Consider the following 16,656-nt stretch of genomic DNA (forward strand, 5'->3'; position numbering starts at 1 on the left):
CACAGCAATCCCGAGCTATAGCCAGCCGAAACTGCGATTGACTAATACAAACGAGCGAGAACGAGAGAACGAATTGTCGGAGAAAGATCGGGTCAAAGGAAATAGTGCATTATTGGACCTGGAGATTCGATTCATGTAGAAATTGATTAGGAACAGTGGCGGTGCTAGAGAAGAATCAGAGAAATGTACTGTATTACTATCGTTGGGAAAAGGGCCAAGAAGAATTGACAGTAATTCAAGAGGCCGTAACAAAATAGGAGGCGATTTCCCGGCGTCACGAAAGCAGTATAAATTGTGGCAGTTGATAGGGGTATGGCAGAATGTAGGATCTCAAAGTCCGGATATCACCGAATGTTGGAAGCGATCTTAGGAAGCAGGATCCTTGGAGCAAGAAATACGTATGGCATAAACGGTAACGGAGTGACGTAGGAGGTCGGGTGCAACAATCGTACAGTGTGTGTATGGTAATGGCGGACGACACATACTAAGGCTAGACAAGACTGAAAATTATACTGGTAGGAAGAGCAAATGTACTTACATTCACAGCAGATGCTCAAAATGGCGTCCCCTGGTTTCGATGAAGACATTGCATTGCCGTAATAAGTTTTGTGTCATCCTCTCGAAGATACCTGGTTTCATGCTAATGATATCACAGTCAGCGAGGATAAGGTGCATGGAGGGTTTCTTCGTTCTGTACAGGTGTGTCGCAGACGAGAGATTTTATATAACCCCACAAGAAGATATTAATTGGGTTCAGATCAGGGGATCATGCTGGCCAAGAAATAGGACCTCCCCTTCCGATCTACTTATGCGGGAAGGAATAGTCAAGGCACTGGCGAGCAGCTACTCCAAAGTGTGCTGGAGCACCGTCATGCTGAACCTACATACGTTGACGAGAATCAAGAGGTACATCTTCTACTAATTCAGGGAGTGTTTCTTACACGATCAATTCGTACACGCAGTTAAGCGAGGCGGTACGAGATATGGTCCTATAAGCTTGTCACCGACGTTGCCTGCCCAGATATTTACCCCAAATCTCTGTTGATGTCCATGCAAAATCGTAGCATGGGGATTTTTGTCGGCTCACACATGACTATTCCGGCTATTGAATACACCCTCTCTCGTAAAACAGGTTTCATCTGTGAAGAGTATCGCGGCATAAAACTGCGGGTTGTGCAAATGCTGCACTAGCCATTCACTAAACACCATACGGGGTGCGAAGTTTGTAGGATGCAGGTCTTGAACTTTCTGTGGATGATAAGGCTGTAGCTGTTGTTCACGGAGTACTCTCCAAACAGTACTATGATCAACCCCCAATTCATGTGCTAATGCTCTAATGCTTATTGAAGGTTATTCTGTCACACGATCAAGAACCCTTTTTTCAAGGTCTGGAATCCTGGTTGTTTGTCTTCTTCCGCGATCGTGATGTAATGGGCGCAAGTGTCCAGTTTCCCGTAAACGCCGAAATAGCCTCGGAAACATGGAGTACTTTGGATGTCGCCTGTCTGGATACCTGTTGTGATACAATCTTGCAGCTGGACGACTGCTTCCATTAGCTAGCCCGTACACAAACACCATATTTGCAAGTTCTTCAAACGTGAACTTCCATTTCAATCCCGCTACCAACCAAGAGCACAGACAACGCACAAATACAGATACTTGTTGGGAGTGAAAATTGTTAAAAAGTTAGTATATAGATTGTGTAAACAAAAGAATGTAATTAAGTTTACAACGAAATTAGAAATGAAGAGCGTAACTATGTGATTGTTTATACGTGTAATTGAGTTGTGGAATTGGACCCAGAAGTGGCTAAATATATTAATATTTAGATAAATTAGCCAAGAGTGACAACTGATATACAAGGGTTGGATTTTTAGTAATGGCAACAACGGTATATCTTGAGAAGTAGAGTACTTACAAGGTTCGAAGTTTTAAGTGTTCCCAGCGATGTGGAAGCCGCTGGATTCCGCTGGCAGTGCCTAATCTCTGGATAGTGCGTATGGAGCAGTCGGTGGCCCGGAAGAGATCATCAACTGTACGGAAGCGTGTCCCACAAAATGGTTCCTTCATCTTCGGGAAGAGGTAGCAGTCGCAGGGACTTAAATCTGGAGAATACGAGGGGTGATACAGCATTTCCCAGCCCCAACGTTGCAACAAATCAGTGACAGCACCTGCTGAATGTGCCCTTGCATTGTCATGCAGAATGATGGGTGTGTTCGTCAGGAAGTGCGTCGTTTTCATCCTACAGCTGCTCGCAGATTGTTTTGCAAAAATTTGCATTAGTACTCTGCATTAACGGTGTGTCCTTGAGAGAGGGTATGGTTTATGATTACACCATCCCAGTCGTATGCAATAATGAGCATAGCTTTCACATTGGTTGGGGTATTCCGAACTGTTGTTTTACTCGGTGACTCAGGATGACGCCACTCGTTTGAATGGCGTTTCAGCTGTGGTTCATACGCTCTGGCCCAGGTCTCATCAATATCAATGATCCGCCGTAAGAAGGCATCACCTTCACGTTAATACCACTCCAAGTGTGTCCGAGCCACTTGTGTTGTTCACTCAGATCATGTGGAACCCACCTTGAAGCGATTTTACGCAATCCCAGGTTCTTCTTCAGAATATTCAGCGCAGTCGAATGCGCTAGTTCTGTATCGTTGGCCAATTGACGAATCGTAGCGTTCCGATCCGCTAGCACTAACGCATTTACGTTCTGCACATCTTCTTCACTTACAGGATGGCGGGAGCGAGGCATGTTTGTGGCATTGTGTCGTCCGTCATTAAAGGCTTTAACACACTTTGCTACTGTACAGTATGGTAATGCATTTGCACCGCAAACATCTTGCAATCTTTCGTAGCACTGTTTCACATTCCTACCTCTAGCGCATTCAATTTTCAACCAGCTCCTCTGATCTTGCTTCGTAAATATGACTGTTTTCCGCGAGCACTCACGCAGCGTGACTGTAGTCCACGAGCACTCACTCAGAACTACTTTTCAACTGCTGGCGCTGCGCGCGCATGGAGGGGAAGGCAGACGAGTTCATGTGCTCTGAGGGAGGATCGGCATCTAACCTACCGCTGGTATGAATTATAATGGATAGCTTTGTTCCCGAGTATATGTATAGCAGTGTTGCAATTACTAAAAAATCCAACCCTTGTATATAAGGTTTAATGTAAGACCACGGGTGGCTTACGTTATTAGGATATTTTGAGGAATAGGAAGGTTCCTGTTTAATTATAGTGGTTTGTGACTGTGGTATAAGCCAAATAAAGATTGACGGTGGAAGAGATAGTACTGTCGACATTTATTATTAATTACTAGTAGTTTCGGGAACTTAATTAAAACACAAATAAATTCTCCACTACCTAACAACACTGACAGACCACCCACGAATAGAAACACGCCTTCTTCAGTTTAGTGAACGAAACACTCGCCTGCCAAACGATGACGCAAATCACCTCCGAGTATTGTAATACAGCGGGCGTACGGCTACAGAGACTCTTGTTGTTTCCTCTGTTGGTGTGCTGCAAACAACGTAGGTAGCGTATTATATTCAAGCAAGGATAGGTGTCGAATGATGCTTTTGACAAGACGAAACGTGTTTTGTTGTGGGTTACTAAATAGGGCTTTCAAGAAAAGATTTATGCAAGATCGCGTGTGGAGCATTGTACCTGTATTTGCCACAGCGTCGCAAAAGAGGAACAAAGCGTAACTTGAGGCTATTGCAGGCAGGTCTGCTGATATTTACAATTGGTGAAATACGAAACTAGAAAAAACCCGGTGACACCAGTAAATGATGTCGTCAAACAAGAAAACTTACATGGTTTGGGATCGACTTCAGGACTCCTGAATTCAGATCTGAGTGCTTTACCACGCAACCACGATGCATCAAGAATGATATTAAAAGGCAATGTTTGCATGTCAACAAGGTTCGAGCTCTACGGTATAGGAGCTCTCTTGTGGCTAGTGGCCGCCAAGTCTAGTACATGCCCTTACGCCGCCACTGTTTCTCATCGATTTATACATGAATCGAATCTCCAGGTCTAATAATGCACTATTTCCTTTGACCCGACCTTTCTCCGACAATTCGTTCTCTCGTTCTCGCTCGTTTGTATTAGTCAATCGCAGTTTCGGCTGGCTATAGCTCGGGATTGCTGTGTTTCCGAAATGGGGATCCGTCTCTCGAATTGCTTTCTGTGTCCTTTTCCATCTTCGCGGTAAGTTTTACTCAATGTTTCCAATCCCAACATGTACTGTCATATGAGCCCCCTCTTGCGCCGCCACTGTTCCTCCTTGATTTGTACATGAATCGAATCTCCAGGTCAAATAATGCACTATTTTCTTTGGCCCGACCTTTCTCCGACAATTCGTTCTCTAGTTCTATTCATTTTTGTTCTATTTTGGTAAATTTTCGGGGGGTTATAACTCAGAACTAACGCATTTTTGGATAACAACTTGATATCTTAAATCACTTCTTTTGTCATTCTCCATCATCCCTTAAGTTTGAAGTTTGTCCCATCATTAAAGACACATCCTATAAAGCTATCTAAATTAAGGATTTCTCTGCTTTAAAGATACTGATCAATCGCTAGAGCCTTTCTGTATCAAGTGTGCCCCTTCTGGCGCTGCTGTCGATGTGTGTTTTTCCCTATCTCCCACTAAAGAGAAGGAACAAGTTGCTTTGGTCGAGATCTTTCAATAGTTTGGTGCAGACAGGATTGTCATATTCACGGGCTCCGCTGAACACTGTCTCGTTAGCCATTCTAAGTAGCGTAAGATCTTCACTCGCCAAGACCAAAGGACTAAATGACAAATTGGCAACAGAGCCGAAACCATTTGCTTCTTTCCCCAAAGCAAACGGATGGTTTCCTCCGTAAGAGGGGCACGGGTGGGGCCGTAGTATGTTTCACATATTTTCCGAGGGCATACTTGAAACAGAAAGGCTCTATAAATATCTAGTAAAAGTGTTGATGTAAGATTGCGCCATGCGTATTTTCATGATTATGTCCTTGATTTGGAGTTATTATGTGTCCTCGAAAATAAAACAACTGAGAATGAATTGAATTCAATTAGAAATGATGTGGCAGTTTTCGAGGTTTCGAACATGTATAGGTCCACGTTTGTGGAAACGATTTTGGAACACCCATCCTACGGCGTATAAAGCAAGTTTCCACCAGCAGTTGTGTTCTATATGCCTACCCTGGCTGTAGGCAATAGCCTGACAGTGGAGTTTCCAATGAAGGAAAATTCTATTGAAAGACATCTGATGTAGTTTTTAACATTCATTCTTCCAAACTTTCCACAACCCTTGCAATGTGCGCGGACGACGGGTGGGAGCAGTTCGCTTCAACAACTCAAAGGCACAAAAGTTCATTGGTGCAGCATCGGGGGGCTTGACACGAATATCGAAATATGGGATAGCACGGATACCAGTGTCACGCGCTTGGCGGGCCATGTATGCTTCATACTGAGTTGTACGAGCCGTATGGCTGAATGCTTTGTCGTGACGAATCAAAACCTTTGAAACCTGAGCACCACACAACAAAGGAATTTTCCGTAGGTATAATGGCTCCACAACATGCTCTTAATAGCCATTTTCACATTATGCTGAACTTGATGCATTTGAAGTTTCCCTTTGTGACAAAAAAAACGGCAACCATCATGAAGCCCCCGGGGAAAACTTTCGTGGCAAGTACGAACCCCATTTGCTCGGTTCTTAGCATCCTTTAGATGATAGTACATGGCTCGGACCCGCGTGGAAGTTGACAAATAGATACAGACCTAATCTAAGGTTACCATACATTTGCACTTGTCACTTACAAAATACCGTTCATAAAGCCATCTGTAAAGTACCCTGCATTCATGGATATGTCTGGCAGTGAGTGTGTGAGCACGTGGCTTAACTTTTACTTTAAGTCGTAAATCTTGGGGCATTATCCTCTGCACAGTTGTTTCCGAACTCCCCACTGTCCTAGCTTTTTTTTTTTTTTTTTTTTTTTTTGCGTCGGTGGATTCTCCTATGTGACCATCTGTTGCACTTGTCGAATCACATCCATTGTCCGTTTGAGATGGGGATGTTGTTTTCTTGCTGCTATGGAAAACAACATCTACCTCCTCTGAAGGTGCTACATTGGCAATCCCTTTCTTGGAAATGGCGAAAACCTTCCTGAAACACTGTTTCGCAATTTCACTGTAGCTGTCGGAAAGTGATGAGATGTATCCCTCCCAGAGTGGAATGACTTTATACGCTCGGCGCACTTCACTGTCTGCTAGCGTCTTCTCCACACATCTACCTTCTGAGTGTTCTACTTTGCTTTCTCACCACGCGGTTACAGCACCCCTAGCGGTCGTTCTATTTCTTTTCCTTAAACGTGAACCTATTTCTGTATTGATGAAGTCTGGATGAGTGGAACGAAATGCATACGAAAATTATGTGTATATAGACTAGAATGATAATGGGTGATCATAAATTTGTGACGCAATGAATGACTCATAGAAGGTAGTTGTTATCTTTCAAAAATAATGATTGAGTCTGGATATGTAGTTGAAGATGTAAAAATGAAAATACGAGTATTTTTTGGGCCATAATTGAATTACGGGTCACAAAATTTTTGAACGGCCCCTAAATCGAGTTTTTGTATTTTCTACGGAATAAGCACATCATACTGAGTTAAGTGATAGTTTGGGTTTGGCTACACTATATTTAGTTCTCCAGATATAAGACCTACAAGAACATTTTTGATTGAAATATGTTGGATCTTTTGATCCAAAACTTCACTGAATTTTATTTAAAGTCTATGAAGGAAGGTAAACCTAAAATTTTCAGAATTTTCTCTTTACATCTTCTCCACGTTTATCCAACTGTAACTGTTATTAACTGCCTTTTATCCATTGTATTTATAGGGCTTTGATTATTGGTTAGGTCACTTGTAATAAATGCAATAAATCCTATGATGAAATCCAACAGAAATAAATGTGACACAAATAAACACAAGAACCTTACCTTCCATATCCCACAACGAACTGGCGTCAATAAGTGTCCCACTCTTCTTTACTTTCACCGAATGCGTGGCTAACTCATAATCATCTTCTGGTTTAAGCAGCTTTGCATTCACCACTAAAAATTCAGAAAAAAAAAAAAAACTCTCACTCACTATATTCAAAGCAGTATGTTTGTATCTTTTAGGAGAACGTACATAACGATAGATACAACCTGCTAGTTAACTTTTTTTTTTTTTTTTTTAAGATAAATAAATATTTTCCAGCAGAATAAACTTACCAATCAATACTGGCAACGAATCATGTACTTTTTAGGGCTAAAGAAATTTAACTTCTCCTCAAACATGTTATTATGTTTTCATTGATATCACCTATGACTGATATATGAATTATTATTGGATCTTTCTAGTACCATCACGAATAGCTAGATGATGGTACACTTTAGTCTCAGTTTCACCTTAATAGGAAGCGTCATTCACGTACATCAATTTATAGATTTATAAACAAATTCGTTTTACTTGATTTTCTCAAATGACGCACGAATATATAACCTCAAACATGTCATTTGTTGAGCCTGATGACATTTATTGACCAATATATGTATCACCATCAGATCTTCCTACAACCCTAATGAATAGATAAGATAATGTTACACTTCAATGTCAGTTTCACCTTAATAGGAACCATGATTATATACGAGAAGTCAAAAAGTAAAGGGAAATTTCTCGCACTAGCGTTTGGTAACTGCTATAGTGCTGCCAAAATATCTTGAGCCGTGGCAAAAATGTCAACTAAAGTTCACACCGTCGACACACTCATCCGTTGATCCAATATGCGTTCAGCTGTTGTTAAGAAATCAAATCTTTGAGTTACCTGTTCCACGTTTATGCCAGCGAGGCTAAAGGAGACGGTGAGGATGAGAAATGAATGAAATGATGGAATGAAGAAAGTGGGAGGAAACGTGAGAACTCCGAGGACACCCACGCACACGGTGTTTGTCCACCACAAAGTTCACTTAGAGCTGTTGTTAACAGAGAGAGCCTTAGCGGAAGGGAGTGGAATTCCTTCAGCCGAGATGCATGTTTTTGCGATTTCTGAGGGTTTCAAGTGAACATTTTCTGAACCACTTGTAACATTTCCTCCGTCCTGAATGTTGAGAGGTGACCGTGTCTCCTAATATTTGCTGTAGAACCTGTGTCCATTAGCTTCGAAAGGCAATTCCTTAGAAAGATATATATATATATATATATATATATATATATATATATATATATATATATATATCAAAATAATAAAAAAACTCCTGGAGTTGGAAATATGTCAAAAGTCTGCGTTGGTGGTGGTGTTGTGTTGTGGAAAACTCTGTACTACGTGAGGAGCACCAGAACAGCAATGTACAGTAAACTGAGCAGACGGTGATAATGTAAATACGTAACCTCTCTCGGTTATGCGGTGGGAGCATGATGAAAGTGGGTAATGTGTTGGATAAGTGTCGACGTTTATCGGTGGCCGCTACTTTATATATATATATATATATATATATATAAAGTAGCTGTCACCGATAAACGTCCTTTACCCATACCCTTCGTAAGAGACAGTCCCTTCCGCAAGCATAATCACAAGTGACGACAAAAGTTTTCTGCACGTATTGAGGGACAAGGTTGTCACATTTTTTCTTGAAAATGTGTGGACACCGTATGTTCTTTCTTCTTCTACAGAAAGCCATTGAGAAAATCGTCATAAACAATAAACTGAAGCGTTCTATAAGAAACGAAGTTTTTTGACAAAAGCATTCTAAGTTAAGATTTTCACTTCTTTCTTTTCGTTTCTTTAATGTTGAAAACAATGCAAAAAAAAAAAAGAAAGGTTTTAAATGTTAACCTATTTATGTGTGTTGCCGCTCATTCGTGGATGAAGATATATGCCATACTGTCTTTTTCTTTCTTTCTTTATATATAAACTTTAAAAAAAAAAAATGATTCGTTTACTACAGCTTACAAAAACCGGAAAATTATAGAACCCAAAGCAAAAAAAAAGGAAAATAACCATACTACCTGCCTTAAATTGTAAACTATAGCACCAAAAGTAAGTTTCTTGCAGAAATTCAGAATAAATATTTTCTCTTTTAGACGCAATGTACCCCCTTTCCACACTTTTTTTTTTTTACCTTTTTTTAAATGTCATCCGGAAGAAAATAGGATCCGTTCAAAAAATGAGATTCTTCGTTAGCTTATTTTGCCGTATAGATCTTTTCTGGGCAATAAATAAAGATGTCACTTTATCGAAAACTTCCGGATACCAACATAATACAAGTTGGTGTCCAGGTTGAACTAAAAAATCAGTTTTTACTTTTGCTGTCCCATATGACGATCTGGAATGGAAACCTTGAAACAGAGAGAAACAAAGTCATCCTGTTTAAAAACCTAGCACCATTGACTCCTTCGCGACCTCCAATGAAGTCTGCAGTTGCTAAGCCACAGGGGGTTGAGAAAAGTTTTTCCTCTTCCAGGAAAAATGGACATTTATCCATGGCCCCGAGTTTATATATATTGTCTCCTGCTTGTAAAGCTTTACAATAAAATACTTTATTGTATTCTATCTTTACACATCAGAGTAAACTAGAAGAACGAAACGTTGTCATAAATTAGAGTATTCAGCCAACAAGTATAAGATACTTCTAAAACATACCTGTCCCCTCAGCGTTATCTACGTTCATGTAATTCTGCTGCATAGAGCCTCTCCTGGATGCTGGGGAGCTAAAGATAGAAGCAACAAGTTAGTATTAGCTATCCCAACAACATAAACAATAATTAATAATTTTGTACTAGTGTCAACGAAACAAGGATGAACAACATTAACAGGTAATACAAAACTGAATACATATATATATTACACTTTTCTGGTTAACTCTTTTAGCTAAGTATTACTAGAAAAATTCATAGATCTGAGATATCTAATGAAAAGTGTTAATCCTATGTTAAATCGAAGCTCTTAATTCATACTAACTCGTGCCACCTCTTTATAGTCTATAAATGGTGGCTACTGTACCAGCAATAATGCTGCGTATAACCTAGCAAAAGATCAAATTATGCTCTGAAATATCGTACACGGATATTTCTTTCAATGTTATTTGCACAATAGAGACGAGGAGTAACTCACACTTAAACATCTGGTTAGACATTCACGAGTAGTGCAAGTTTTGAAGTAGTTAAAAGCTTTTCCTACGGAAATATTTGATTATAAGCGATATCTAAACTTATTATTGAAATGCTATGATATGCAGAGACAGTGAATGGAATAATTAAGGTATACTGATGAACAGTGGTATATTTAAGATTTTATTTAGAAAGGAGTATACACAACACGGGGTACAGTGGAGGCAATTGCCCACCTGAATTTGAGAATTAAATATATTTCAATTTATGCATAAATTGAAGTTTTAATGGCAAGAATTGCAGACTGGTGAATCTTAAGTGATATTATACACACAAAAATTTAGCAGTGAATCTAACCTTTTATTCAATTCATAGAAAAAAAGGAAGCATCCTCTTGGCCTACCTAATTTCCCGGACTATTTATCCCCCCCCCCTTCCTAGATTTTCTTTAATTAAAACATTTAAGTAACAACTAAGAAAAAACAGAAGAGTAAAATGGACGAAAGAAAGAAAAATAACGCAGTTTTTATATGGAACGAAATTTGACAAATACAATATTATTTCTGAACAAAGAGCATAAGAAAATGGAAAGTCAATGAAATTCTTAGAAATAGTAAGAAAGATTATTGTTGTACGTGGAATGCGAAAAACTAACAAATTTATTTTCGGGGAGGAGGGCTTGAAGCCCTAAATACGCCACTGCTGATCAATGCAAACGATTACGAAATGAGATGAAATACGATTTAGATGAATAAAGCGACAATTTGATGGTATATTATTGCAATTAGTGGTGACAAAATGAATATGAATCTACGAATAACTAATTTAGATGAATAGTGTGTAATATGAAACGTATTCTGTCGACTGGCAACACATCGTCCACGACATCACGACTATATACTCTTGTGTGCATATATATATACAGGATTGCGACAAAGCAGCATTGCCGTAGAGCTGTTTGATTTTTTGCTTAGTATCCGTCGCACTATATCCAAGTTTGAAATAGAACTTCATAGTACAACGTTGCTCGTAATTTTGCTTTTTCAGTGGCTCGTCCTAACACGCGATACAACCAACTTACTTCACAACACGAGATCTCCAACTTCAACTGTTAACACGACGGACTTGTCTCACACTGAACCTTAAGGAGACGTGGGAGACCCGGCGAAAGCTCATGTGGTTCGGATTCCACGTTAATCAGTAGGTCCCATCTCATATAGCCTCGCTGCTGAAAGGGACGTTAAAATCAAAACCAACCAACTGAAGCTTAATGAAATGTTGACGCGTAAGCGTTGTGGTGGAAAAAAGAATTAAACCTTTAGTTTAACGTCCCACGTTTATTCCCTTTAGGCTAAGGGAAACAAATGAATGATTAAGGCAAATGAGTGATGAAAGCATTGGTGGAGTGATAAAGTGGGAGGAAATGGGAGTACCCGAGAAAACCACGGGCACGATGTTGTCCACCACAAACTTACTTGGTCGGGGATCGAACCAGGATCTCCAGTCACCAGAGATAAGCACTGTACCACTGAGCCACCGTGCCCCCAGCGTTATGGTGGAGAAGGTGGGACAAGACGTGCAGTGTTGTCGATTTCTGAGTTCTAACTAGTTTCATTACTTTATTTACAGATCTCGTACATAATAGAAAAAAATTTTTAAAAAAGAGAGAGAGAGAGAGAATAAGATATTAACACTCGTGATCTCATGAATGCAAAGTGTGCGATCAAAGATTTATTTGAGAGAACTAAAGTATTTCAAACATGTATCACATATCATTACTCACCGTGTTTTTAATATATGCTTAATAACAGGACTGGGAGATCGTAGAAGCATTGAAGTACCTCGAAACTTCAACTGGCCAACCGCTGCTAGAAATTCACTGATTGAAATGGGAGAACCAGCTTCCACTCCGAACAATCTGCGGAAATAAAGCCATACATTGAAAATGAATAATTTATAAGTTGTTTGAAGATATTACTGTAGTAAGGGAATATTGTTTTCAATTACGATACTTTGTTCCATTGGCTTCTTTGCTACTATATCAGGACACTGAGGTTAAACTCCACGATTATTTACACAAGCTTCACTATCTTTGAGTCAAATAAAAGAAAGAAAAATATTAACTGAAACAAGAAATATAAGCTCATCTCTTCTGTTCTATTCACAATTTTATTTGTAATGATTTCGACGACTTGCGTAAACTGGACTAATTGTATTTAATTTAAACAAATAAATCCATATTGAGTAAACAACAGCAGAAAGCAGTATTTGAGTCTACAGGAACGGACACAATTGGAACAAATTCAAATACAAAACAGAGATGAATTACGATCTCACTGTTCCCGAGTATAGTATTTTAAAGATATTTTAAATCGCAAGTATCAGAGCATTTACTTCAGCATAAACACAATTTAATTGACAATATTCAATATAAATAACTGTTGACTACGACATTTGAATCGTACACCACCAGAAATCTAGCTCTCAATATGCACACAGCTAATTTCACTAAGAATGGAGTATAATTATAGAGAGATTTAATAACAAATAATGGCTTACATACTGGTAATTTATCACACACACACACAAAAATGGTCATTTACGATGTCATGGTTTAGTTATGCTAGAGCCTATAATGTGGCAACACTGATTACAATTGAATGAAGTACAGGTAAGTGGAGAAACAAGAAACAACGCACATGCTATAATTTTATGTCTTCTTTTCGTAAATTTTTACCTTCTGAAATATCTCAGATTTCCCTTTGTATCCTTAGTGGTCTGATAAAGGCAGGAGAAAAAATAATCGTCTAAGAAAGATAGATAATGCCTTCTTTTCATAAATTTTCACTTTTTATAATACCTCAAATTTCCTATCGTCGAAGTCAGATAGATAGATAATGTTTTCCTTTCATAAATTTTTACCTTCTGTAACATCTCAAACTTCCCTCTCTATCCTAAGGGTCTGACGAAGGCAAAAGTGAGAATAGTCGTCGAAGTCAGATAATTAGATAATTCTTCCTTTTTATAAAACTTTTCCTAATGTAATATCTCGAATTTCCCAATCTATCATAAGGGTCTGACGAAGGCAGCAGAGAAAATAAGTGTCGAAGTTAGACAGAGAGATAATGTCTTCCTTTCATAAATTTTTCCCTTCTGTAATACCTCAATTTCCCTATCTTAAGAATCTGACGAAGGCGACAAATGAAATAGTCGTTGAAGTTAGATGGACTAGTTTTCCCTTCTGTAATACCTTAAATTTCTTTATCTATCCTAAGAATTTGAGGAAGAGGGCAGAGAAAAGTTTCGTTGTAGAAGTTAGGTAGCTTTACATAAAGTCTTCTTTTCATAAACTTTTAACCTTCTGTAATATCTCAAACTTCTCTATCTATCCTAAAGGTCTGACGAAGGCGGTAAAGAAAATAGTCGCCGAAGTTATATAGAAAAATAATGTCTTCCTTTCATAAAATTTTTACCTTCTTCAATATCTCAAATTTCGTTATCTATTCTAAGAGTCTGACAAATGCGGCAGAGGAAATAATCATCGTAGTTAGGCAGATATAGATAGATAGATAATGTCTTCCTTTCATTTTTTTTTTTTTAATCTCCTGTAATACTTCAAATTTCCCTACGTATCGTAAGGATCCGACGAAGATGGCAGAGAAAAAAAAACTGTATAAGTTATTAGCAGTAAGAAATTGAATCAAAAGTTATTCGTTGTAAAACATGTCAATAGATAACACTTTATTTTTTTTTTATGTTTAAAACATATTCTTTACTTCAATCTAATAAACTTTATGATCACATTATTGTTGTCGGATCTTCCTTCCTCGGCATTACAACCTATAGAGAGCAATTGCCAATAACATGGCCCATATTCAATTGTTGATGAATGGTTAACGTATTAATTTCTAGCGTCATAATTTCTGAATTTTCTGTAACGTGAATGTACTTGCCTCGAAGCCTGTCTCATACAGTCTTGGTGGTAATACGAACCGTGAAACTCCAATCAACAAAACAATCGATTTATTATTATTATTATTATTATTATTATTATTATTATTATTATTATTATTATTATTATTATTATTATTATTATTATTTCTAAAGCTGACGTTCAAGTCCCAATGAATTACCTCACAATGCTGGATCAACACCGAAATGGCTATGGCCTGGAAAGAAGCCAAATCGTTGATCACGTACTTGCTTTTTTTAAAAGTCATTTTTCTACAAAATGAGTTTAAAACAAATTAATATATACTATTATTTCACTTGTTTTTATTTTAGTACAGGGAACCATACTTCAGCTGCGATGTGATAAGTTAATACAGTGAAACCTCCCTTAACGGACACCTCTATAATACGGACAGAATTTTTTGTCCCGGCAAAAATATATGTTCTCTTACGTAACAAAAACCCTCCCTTTTACGGACACTCTCAGTCCTTTCTTGCCCTAAAAGTTTCAATAACCTCTTTATAAAGGACAGGAATTATTCTCGGTTCTGCGATATATTGCAGTAAACAGAAAAGTCTTTTCCCCACAAGTGTATCTATCATGAGTCTGGACCTGATGAACCATCAAATAGAAAAGCTTCAAGCTGAACTTGAAACTCTTTTTTCTGCCCGCAACAAACTGCTTTCTGGTAGAAATCTTAGAAAACCTTTAATAAGCAATAATACTCATGCTTATTAAGAATTTTATGGCCAAGAATTTTATGCGAAAGATCTTCCCTTCCCTAACAAATTTAGTCCTTTTTCCTCTGGGCTTGCATCTTTCCCAACAATTTCATAGATAACAAAACAAACATTGTTTGTTTTACAATAACATTTTCAACGAGCAATGTTTCCTCTCTTACTTTTTTTTTTTTTTTTTTTTGGAAAATCAACGTTTTTCTTTTACTTATGATACTGGCATAAGTCTGGGTTAGAGTTTTCCCGGCTTCCTTTTTCACTTTCTCTACGAGGATATTCTTTGTGATTAGGGATGGGTCCAATAAACATATGCACTCCTAATAACTTGCCGTTTCATCCATTCCGCTGATGAAGATGCAGCGCCAGTACATAAACACACACACACATACATGTTTCTTCCGCAACCGTATTGAAGATCCTCAGAGAACACTTGCTAATGAGATTTATTACCTTTGTAGAGGAAAAAGTAAACATTTTTCGCTAAACAAAAGAGTTCAGCCGGTCAGTGGGTTCCTTCCTAACACATCTTTTCAGAAGGTTCTGAGAATTTGAAATAAATGAAAAACGCTTACCCTATTTAATTATCCCTAATTAACATTTAACAGAAATACATTTCTTCTTCATCCCTCCCAGTTATTCAAATACGTACTGAATAGAGTATTTTCATATTGAATTTTATGTATTTACGCTGATACATAATGTATTTACTGTATATTACTGCATACTGTATATTACTGCGTTGTGAGAAATTAAATTTCTGTAACCTCTCTGTAACGGACACCTCTCAGTAACGGACAAAAATTCGTGTCCCATTGGTGTCCGTTATTAAAGAGGTTTCACTGTATATGTTGTTTGGAAGTGTAAAGAATTTTCAGATTTCACTCAATTTTATTTCATTTCTATTTATATTTAAGCATTTTCATATTCTACTGGCTCAAGACGACTCAGTTCAGAAAATCTGGAAAAGAAATAATGTTACCCTTTGAGAATCAAACAGCCAACGAGAAGTATTCAAACCTTACTTAGAAGCAGCCTCCGCTTCTTTGGTAATGGCCACTGGATCGTCTGGTAGACCTCTCAGCTTCCGGATGTGAGCAATCATTGTTTTAAATTCTAAGAACTCCAACTTGTTATCCTGGTTTCGGTCATAAAACCTAGTGATAAGAAACAATGTGACATTTACAACGCTTATAATTCGTTTCAGTATTTCGGGGAAAAAATCAATCAAAATTTAACTGAAACTAAATAGGATATATGAACTAGAATTTAAAGGCAAGTAAGCTACAAGAGCTAGGGAAAGTTCTCAACATTTCCATCGCAGAAATCAAATATTATCATACGCGTAAAAATCTTTCTCCACATTCATATCTTCAAAGACCAATATAAGTGTCGGATGGCGATTTTTAATTTTTTTTAACTTTTATTTCTTATAATTATGCCTTGTAGGCAAAAGCAGACAGATAAATAATCAAAATGATTTATTATTAAAAAAAAAAACTTGTGGAATGGGATTGTACGAGGAAGTAGGAGGCTCTCGAGAAAACCCGCGGGCACAATGTTTTCTTACCACAAACTTACATGGTCTGGGATCAAATCAGGGGCTCCTAGCATCAGATGAGCACTCTACCACTGATCCACTATGTTCTCGAATGGTGAAATGGCCGGAGAATATGATGGCTGGGTAAGATATCATTCATGACCAATGACACAATCAGTCTTGCATTCTATTGGTGGAATCAGGGTGCGAAATCCCGGGGGGACGGGAGGGATTTCCCCCCCACCAAAAATTTTACACTTGCTTTTCCCCCTCAC

At 38.2% G+C, this 16,656-nt stretch overlaps 1 protein-coding gene across 3 annotated transcripts in view; it reads right to left on the reverse strand.

Moving 5' to 3' along the window:
• LOC145694354 (uncharacterized) overlaps window positions 1–16,656 on the reverse strand; it is a 105,508-nt gene that overhangs the window by 50,464 nt on the left and 38,388 nt on the right. For all 3 annotated transcript variants that reach the window (XM_081770489.1, XM_081770491.1, XM_081770490.1), the window contains exons 6-9: window positions 15,867–15,998; window positions 11,939–12,073; window positions 9,689–9,756; window positions 7,005–7,118 (exon numbers count right to left, since the gene is read on the reverse strand). In XM_081770489.1, coding sequence (XP_081626615.1) covers window positions 7,005–7,118; window positions 9,689–9,756; window positions 11,939–12,073; window positions 15,867–15,998 — 449 coding nt within the window. The remainder of the gene's footprint in view (window positions 1–7,004; window positions 7,119–9,688; window positions 9,757–11,938; window positions 12,074–15,866; window positions 15,999–16,656) is intronic.

The sequence above is a fragment of the Thermobia domestica genome, chromosome 9 (assembly GCF_964235325.1).
Source record: "Thermobia domestica chromosome 9, izTheDome1.hap1.1, whole genome shotgun sequence".
In the NCBI taxonomy this organism is placed as follows: Eukaryota; Metazoa; Arthropoda; class Insecta; order Zygentoma; family Lepismatidae; genus Thermobia; species Thermobia domestica.